The sequence below is a fragment of the Bemisia tabaci genome, chromosome 4 (assembly GCF_918797505.1).
Source record: "Bemisia tabaci chromosome 4, PGI_BMITA_v3".
In the NCBI taxonomy this organism is placed as follows: domain Eukaryota; kingdom Metazoa; phylum Arthropoda; class Insecta; order Hemiptera; family Aleyrodidae; genus Bemisia; species Bemisia tabaci.
In genome coordinates, this window is record NC_092796.1 from 61527361 (window position 1) to 61536237 (window position 8877).

An 8877-nucleotide genomic window follows, 5' to 3' on the forward strand; every position below is an offset into this window, starting at 1 on the left:
TCGCCTCAAAAAAAGGAGGAAGAAAAAGTGAAGGAAGGGAGGAACATAGGAAAGAAAAAAGACGCTTACATTTGCTAATTATTCAAAACGAAAATGACTCAAACTGCATGATGCTTCAAAAATTCAAAAATTTTCCGAAGGTGGCCCCTAGATCCGAGCCGCCCCCCCCCCCCCTCGTTCGAGGTGTCTTGATCCGCCCACGTCCCTGTAACTTTGGGTACCTGCATTCTACCATTTGTAACTATTCCTTTGGACGGAGCTTATAGGGCAAGTTCCTTGAGGATAGAGCGGTAGCGGGAGTATATAAGTGAAGCCGCGGGAGTAATAAAATTCCTTAATTTATTGTGTAAATATTTGAGCGGTGGCGATGAAAAATCCAAAAGGATTCGCCGAGGAAAGTCGAGCGGGAGGCGGAGGAGTCGGGCGGCTGTAAATCGTGACTTAGCGGCGGCGCTGGAAATAGCGAGGGCCAGCACTCATTGCCGCGTCTCGTGAGAAACCTCCCTTTCCGCGCCGGGGCCCACGGGGATGATAGAAAACGACGCGACTTGACCGCTCCGCCGTGCGCCGCGCCGCGCCCCGCGGAGGGGGTGAATCCAATAATAATAACCGGAGCACACTATTTGCACGCTCGATTAGGCCCAGAAGTGATTAAAAACGAAACCGGACTTCGGAATTGCAACAACAGGAAAGTCCGACTCCCAAACAAAACAACTGAATCTGACCTCTCCGCAGCTTCCTCCCCACCCACCCCCGGTCTCCCCGGTCTCGGAATAGCGAATTCCCCGGCCCCGAAAAGCTCTCGATAATGCACTCTCACAATCAGATCTATCTCAACATAATCGATGTAGCACTATTAGAAATATGTCTCCCCCCCCCCCCACCAGCCTGCTCCTTCAACCATGACCGCACTAACCCGTTTCTTCTGAAGTTCTTATGCGTATCTCATGGCTCTTCTCTTTATTTCTCTCTCTCGCTTACGTTGTTTGTTGGATATCTCTTTCCTCGTCTCCGTTTCTCTTTCTCGTCTGATATTGAATAATCAACTAAGCGAGAGGACGAAAGTTTAAACTGCCACACAGCCACGCTGAAGAAAAACGCCGTATGAGCCTTCAGGCGTTTCCAAATTTCCCTCGGCAAATCCTTAACTTTCAAGAAACTTTGTGAATATTTGTCTTCCTATTTCTTTCATAATTTTGTTTGTAATTCGTTCTAAAGTATGTGAAAATTTATGGAAAAAATATCCTCAACTTTCCTCAATAATGAACATTTTATGTGGGAAAATTGGCAACCTTCAAATGAGGCACTGGATGCGAAAAGGGCCTTTTTTGGCTGCAGTGTTTCAGAGTCTCCTCTAATATTTCAATCATTGTAAAGAAAGCGAATGCATCCATTTGACTAAAAATTTTACTGAAAATTCCTTATGATGCTATACAATTTTCTGTAGAAAGAATTCTGGAAAAACACCCATTAAAGTCTTCTCCAAGGGATTAATTAGCAACAGAGATTCTGAAACACTGCAATCGAGAAGTGCCCTTTTGCGTATCCAGTGTCTCAAATGTTCATACAGCGTTCTTCCTTAGCATGGCAGTATACAGAATAGCTTTCGTCAAAATATAAAAAAATGAAATCGATCAGTCGCTGAAGATGAAAACTAGCATACTTTCGAAACGCATCCGGATTTTTTTTTTTAAATTTATGCAGGTGTGAGTTAAAATTCAAATTGTTTACATTTTGATTTAACTCAAGCAGGACATTCTTGATATTCCCGCGTAAAAAGGAAACAAACACAATGCGGAAATAGAGTAAGGAAAAGAACGCGCGTTGAGACGGCGCAGAGATACAACTATTCGTACCTGATGGATGTCCGTGATGCATCTTCAAAATTGAAGGCGCGATGGCGCGATGCGTGAATCGCGATTCTCCGCTCTGTCCTCACCAATGAAGTGTCGCTCGGATTCGGCAGAAAATTTCAAAAACGATGTTCAACTACGCCTCCTTTATCTTCGGCTGTGTCGACCCTCGATTTTTTTTCTGTTTTGTTCAATTCAGCGCCTGATTCTTTTCCAGGAAGTATTTGTAGATATATATTTAAAGCTCGTATGCACCGGCGTCATAGAACCTGCAGGGCACCTGTTTTTAGCAACAAGGTCCGCGTCAATTTGAACCAGCTTGAGGGAATGAAAAATATTAAATTAAATAAGAAAAAAAACACACTTTTTCATTTTTATTGTTTGAGTGGAATTAAGTGTCATTTATGAAGCAATAGTATCCATTAATTTATTTACGTTGTTAACAATGTGTATTACTTTCGGAAGTTGGGCGATGATCGCTTATCGTCTCTCTCGTTTGTCAAAAATAAAAAATAATTCTCAACATTATTTTTCATGAGCCGGTGCTTTCCAGTGGCTCAAAATGAAGTGGCTCAATGAGGATTAGCGGATTACAACTGAGATCCCGGCGACCGAGCAGTCTGTATAATAACCACTCTGGAATTCCTTTAAAAGCAGCACGTATCATTATCAGAGGCCGGTTCGGCTGCTTTGATGTTGAATTACATTCGATTAAACTGGACTCCCTTTTCCTCCAAAGCTTAGTCACCCCGAAAGCATTAGTGTTTGACTAAAACCGTGTTTAACGCGGTAAATGAGGAGGAATTGTTGCTCACCGCACCAACTCCTCTTTCTCTACCACCCACATGCGTGTCCCACCCGTCTGTATTTGCCCCCTTTACTCTGTCGACGTAGATTTCGGTGGACTGGCACCATGCTACATACTCCCATTATGTCCTCCTCAGTTCATGTCAAAAACTTTGCTAAAATATTTATTGGAATGTAAACAAATGTTTGTAGTAACTTTAGAGACAGAGAGACCCTTCATCGATGTATTTGCTATCAGTGAGGTGACGTGCTTTTTGATCCATCGATTGGTCTGTCTTTTAAACCTATGGGGAAGGATCGATAGGCAAGGTGTTCGCAACGAACACCTTAATAATCAATTCTTTACGATAGCTTCAAATGGGAAAATATCGATAATCGATCTTTGGCGCCACGCCACTGTTTGCTATAGTATAAACTTTTATTTGTACTTTCGGAACTCCAACATTCAACTGTTGTCCTACCTACTAGGTGGATGTTTAACAGCGTGTTGCGTTGTTTGTGCATTTCTTTTTGCAACCAAACCTTCATTCCGAAAGGTGCATTTTTATGGTGTATCGTGCAACCAAGAAATTTCACCAAATCGGAAGCCCCCAACTCTCATGGCTATTAGTATCAAAATTTTAAAAGGCACGAGGAATGATTTTATTTTCAACGGAAGCGTTCGCGATCCAAAAAAGGGGGTGCATTTTCGACGTGTCGCGAAAATGTATTGCCTGGAGGCGGAAATCTGATATCATCGCCGAATTGCATTAGCACATTGCATCGATTCAGTGCATCAAACGAGCACGATTGAATAGGTATCTAGCTTAATCACAGTGTTGTCGGCTGTATTTCCAATAATTCCCCGGCTACTAATAATAATTCGTGGGCAAAGAACATATCGTGCTAGGACTATGAACCTCTCAGCTGAAAACGTTTTTGTTTCCATATGAACAATTCAACGAGTAACAGATAGAGCATGAATATCTGTGCCGGACGTGTACGGCAAAAAAATCTCAAATCATCTACTTTGAAACTAATTTTTCGTTTCATTCCGTTGGATTAAAAACCTATGACACGTTGCGGGGGTTAAAAAGGACTGTCAAACAATAATCTTGAAAAAAAACTGAATTTTTTAAAGTATGTGGCCACAAAAATGACGCAAATTACGACGGTGTCGTTTTGAAAATTACGCCTAAACAAATTAATTTACTTCAATGGTATAATGAAAGATAAAGCTATGAAATTACGCACCCTCATTCTTTATCGGTAAGACCTAGAACCGAAGATAATTAATCATTGCAATAAATCTTCACACTTCCAATGAGTTCCTCAGTATAAGGTTTTAGTTTCGGAAGCAAAGAATGTTTTGTCATTTTATTACAGCATTATTAAAACAGCTCAATCTCTAAATATTTTACTTATTTTCCTCTTTCTCCTCTGAAGAATGAGTAAATAAAATATAATTTCACTCTATAAAAAAATTTCTCGAAATAAAATACCATTTGTTCAAATAATTAAATTCCAACTCTGCGGACACCGACGTTAGCAGCCTCGATCCTTGACTTCATGAACAAACAACTTAAGATAGTGAATAATCTATTCTTCTCCATTCTAATTGTGAATATTTTTCAATGCATTTTGGTTCGTTCGAGTTTATAAAGCTCGGAATTTAAAGTTTTTATTAATTTTGTCAATTTTTCCCGAACGTGTTTCTTTTTCATATTTTCAACCCTCATAAAAATGTGTGCGCTGATATTGGGAGAAAAAACACTCAAAAATTTTATCCACCTCTTATGGTATCCTCTAAATTGTGCCAGCCTTTTCTCTCTTGTTTTCGGTTTGCCTCATTTCCATTCTTCATTTTAGTCTTCTATATTTATTTATTTATTTATTTATTTATTTATTTCGTGATAAAAAGAAAAAATTAAGGGACGTTACTTATGGGTTGGTGATAAAGAGCAATGGTGATGAGCCAATACTAAAATATTGTCAACTCTTCAATCATTTTCCTCCTGCAATGAACTTTGATTTATGAGCGAAGATTATAATTTATAAAACAAACTTGAGACTGATGTATCAACAATTTCTTTTTTCTTTCTTTTTTCATATTGTTTCACTCGTTGTTTCGTTTTGTCTTTGTGAATTGTTCAGTTGGTTTTTTCCACGCGGTCCTTTGAAAATAAAGAGACGGAATAGAAAAAAGCACAGTCTCCATTTTCCGAAGCTCAACTTTCAGATTATTTTAACATAACTATTTTGGCAATCTATCGCTATGCGTGTCTTAATATCAGAGAGTGAAACCAAGTGCGTCGAAACATTGTAACGAACAATCTGAGGAAGTAGTTGTGAGCGTCTAACTGACAACGTCAGTCTGTTAACGCCTCACTCTCCGGTTTAAAAACCAATAAAGCAAATGGCGTTTAAAACGCTTTAAAACGTGGTGCGTATTCGAGGGGTCAACATAATCTGATCGGGAAATAGATGCAAAAATTGACAAATGTAGCTCGTGAAAACTGATAGGTATGCTAATACTTTGGTAACTTATTCAGGGACTTCCCGCCTCTCAAACACCGTCCGACGAAGAGTCGGAAAAACAACTGAAAATATGCAGAGATTTTTCATCATCTCTGGTTATTTTAATTAATGGAAGCTCCAATGCACAGGGTCCTCAAAAATTCAACCTCCAGTCTGTCAACTGTGACGGGCCAGCGCAAAATGACGCTATAAATAACGCTAAATTCGTGGGTTTTTTACATCCTCACTCCACCGTTGGTATAGCCGTCGTATTGTTGATCCACATAATTGAATCAATTTTCTTTCACCAGAAAAAGATTTTGCTGCTTTTGTCCAAATTTTTCGTGGATTTGCGTGTAATCGAAAGAAATTTCAATGAATTTTTTCAGTCAGAAACGTCCATCAGTTTTCCAGGAAAATACAACGCAAGTGAGAATTTTGTAACGTTGAAATAAAATTGCGTTATTTTGTGTTGTAAACATGGCATTAAAAAACTACAACCACTTGAGGAAAGAAAATTTAATTTTATTTCTTATAACAAACAAGGAGCGATCTTGTTAACACTTCCGCAACAACATAATTAAGCAGCACCAAGGAACCTCTGTGTTGCGTGAAACACAACACGCGCTCGCGCTTCCTCGGGGATGAAAATAATAATTTTGCACCGAGCGAAAAATGACGCGCTTTCTACGGTGCTACCGTGCTGTACATTACCTCCCACACACTCACTACGCCTAACGTGCTCCTTCCGGGATTTTTGCTAAGAAGAACCTCAAAGTCTCTAATATTTCAAATGAACCGACATTCTCAAAAAGTCTTAGGCGTCACACATTAGAGTTCGAAAAAAAAATGTGGACTGTTTTTTTCTCGACGCGTTATAAATACTGGATTTCCGGAAAATGAATGCTTGGAAGATAGCGTTTTAAAATCAGATTGTGGTTGTTTCAGATATTTCCTCCAATTTGAACGGAAGATAAACAAGAAAAAAACGAATTGAGGCTGTAATATTTTTAAGATTTAACGGAATTAAATCAACATATTTTCCTCGTTTACGGTCAGCTCTTTTAGTATTTCAAGCCGCAAGGCGCGGTCAGCGGAAGCTTTCTTCTACATAAAATACGATGAGAACTCACTCTCTCTTAATTACTTTACTGGTGGTCGCTTTCAAGTGCAAAAACTTATTAAAACCTTCAAAATCCTTCTTTTTTGAAAAACAGATAAACGAGGTAAGTGTGAGGGATTCAAATCTGATCAAATCAAGGGAAGCGAGTACTACATGGCACTTTCGCGCTTGAGTTTTTTTGAGAATGACTGGTAGTCCAGAAGTGGGGGATCAAAATCATGCGAATAGCGGAAAAAATTGGGATACACGATTTTATCGTTTTAAGTTGTTCATTTTGGTATAAAGAACGCTCACAAAAAAGTCCCCATGAATCCGAGTTGTGCTAATAAACCCAGAGGAGGGGGGGGGGGGGTCCTTTCAGGTGTATTTTAGGCCTTAAAAATCGTTTTTTTTTGCTTATCACTCTGCAAGAAGATGTTTCATACCGAATCAACAAAGACTCAATTTTCGATTTTTTGGCGCTTCATGTCTTTTTGAAAATATCCAATTAAATTGTTTGTTTCAGGGCGATGACAAGTCTAACTGCCGACCAAGCATGTTTAAAGAAGTTTACTATAAAGGTAAATATTTATAAACTTTTACAATATATACCTTGGATCTAGTAGTCCGTGCTTTCTTCCCAGAGCTATTTACTCAGCGAAAAAATGACAAATTACAACTCATGAGCACGACTGAACGACTACCGCATTTAATATAAATTCACTTTCTTCAAACTCATAATTTATAGTTGAGTCTTACAAGATTATATATCTATTTGAATTATTCGGTGATGCAAGACTGAATTTATAGTGTGTCATTGATGCAAAACTTTCCTTTAATATTACCCCGACGGATCTGCTAGATTCTTAAGATTCCTATAAAATATGATGTTGAAACTTTACGTGAGATTAAAATATGACCAGTGTCAATGCAACTATACGGATCCTATCGAAGACATCTAAATTTTTGTTTCTTAAGTAGAGTTGAATAAAAAATTTTCTGTTTTTACTATTTTATGAACATTTTCCTTGCATTTTCTCACAAAATCTATTTTTGTTTTATTTTTTCCAGCAAAAATGTGGACTTCCGAAGAAAACATTCTGAGTAGCCCCAATGACGTCAATTTCAACTAAGCTCCAGAAATGTTTCATCGTTGTTAATTTATCAAAGCGAAGCTCATTCTTATTTTCGTTAAATTAAGTCAATGTGAGAGGATGAAGCTGTATTCCTACCGGTATTTTAAAATGCCCGTGCATTATTTATTTTTTACAAACTAGCCATGGTTATTAGAATCTTCCATGTTTTTTATAGGAGTGATAAATAAAAGCACAGCATGGATGAACATGGTGCAATAATTTTCTTTCACTATCGATGTTAGGCTCAATTCAGCACCTGTAACTTTTTTAGCTTTTTACTGAATGTACCTCGGCAAAACATTAAGGTAGCTCAAATTGAGTGTATATATGTAAATTTAACACGATAAATTTCAAGGCGCGTTGGAAAAAACAGCTTCACGTGACTGAAAAATCATAAGGATATCATTTACAAATATATCAGTCACAATTTTCAGCCACAAAAATCTCCAAATAGACACATACCTCCGAGAACTTATCTGTGTTAGGACTACTGACTTCACTTGCATATCATTTTACTCCTACAATTTCATAATTGCACTCAATGTACAAGGAGCATGCGCAACTGATCCATTGTCGGATTTCTATTTTCGAAACCTGTCCGGTTTTGTGATTGAATTACCGTTTCCTGTTTTTTTCTGCATTCTTAGCTCTCTCGGAGTAATTCTGAAAGTCTAATTTAATCAAATCTCTATTTCTACCAATAAAAACTCGTTTATCTTATTTGAATCCAGTAATTTACATTTCTGTTAAATTTATACCTTAGAAAATTGTTTTCAACCATTCATCTAAGACACGTCAATTTACAAAATGGATAAGAAACCCCTCTCGTTTAGAGGGAGTATGAATATAAAAGTATTAAAAACTGAGTTCTATTTTTTCTCCTGTTTTGTTAGACCTGTCAGGTCAGTCTAGAAAAGACCATACGCCATTTTTACAAACTTCGGAAAATAAAGTTTACATAAGTGGATATTATTTTATAAAACATGTACTAGACTAGCTTGAGATTAAGATGTTGTCCTCACCTTTATCATTATATACATATCGTGTTTTAGAGCTCTTTTTTCAATTCGAGCTCCTATGTTCATCTTGAAGCTTCCGATTCAGGTCGCCATAGTTTACATTTTATTTACAGAATTTTGTAGATCGGCTATAATGGTAGCTGAACCAGCGTCTCAATTTATAAAATAAAATTTTAACCTTCCATCTTTCTTCTTCTCATTGAAACTGCCACCTTCTAACATCCTCAACCTCAATCCTGAATATCCTTCAGAACGCCCCAACTTATAAAACAGTGCTATAAACTGTTTTAAGATATATTTGACACAAGGTTAAATCAGCTGTCATGACAATGTGCTATGCATGCAATAATTTGACTTAAAAAATAAATGATTTCTTTGTAATTTATCGCAAACCAATAAAAGCACGGCCATTGATTTATAGGAAAATATGTCGGAGCCACCTCTTTTAATTTTTTGCACGATCC

At 37.7% G+C, this 8877-nt stretch overlaps 1 protein-coding gene across 1 annotated transcript in view; it reads left to right on the forward strand.

Annotated features, from left to right (window-relative positions):
- Positions 1-8597, forward strand: part of LOC109031788 (carbonic anhydrase-related protein 10) — a 115977-nt gene extending 107380 nt beyond the window's left edge. The window contains exons 10-11 of the mRNA XM_019043540.2: positions 6785-6839; positions 7330-8597. Of these exons, the coding sequence (XP_018899085.1) occupies positions 6785-6839; positions 7330-7391 (117 nt within the window). The 3' untranslated portion in view covers positions 7392-8597. The remainder of the gene's footprint in view (positions 1-6784; positions 6840-7329) is intronic.
- Positions 8598-8877: the final 280 nt, after the last annotated feature.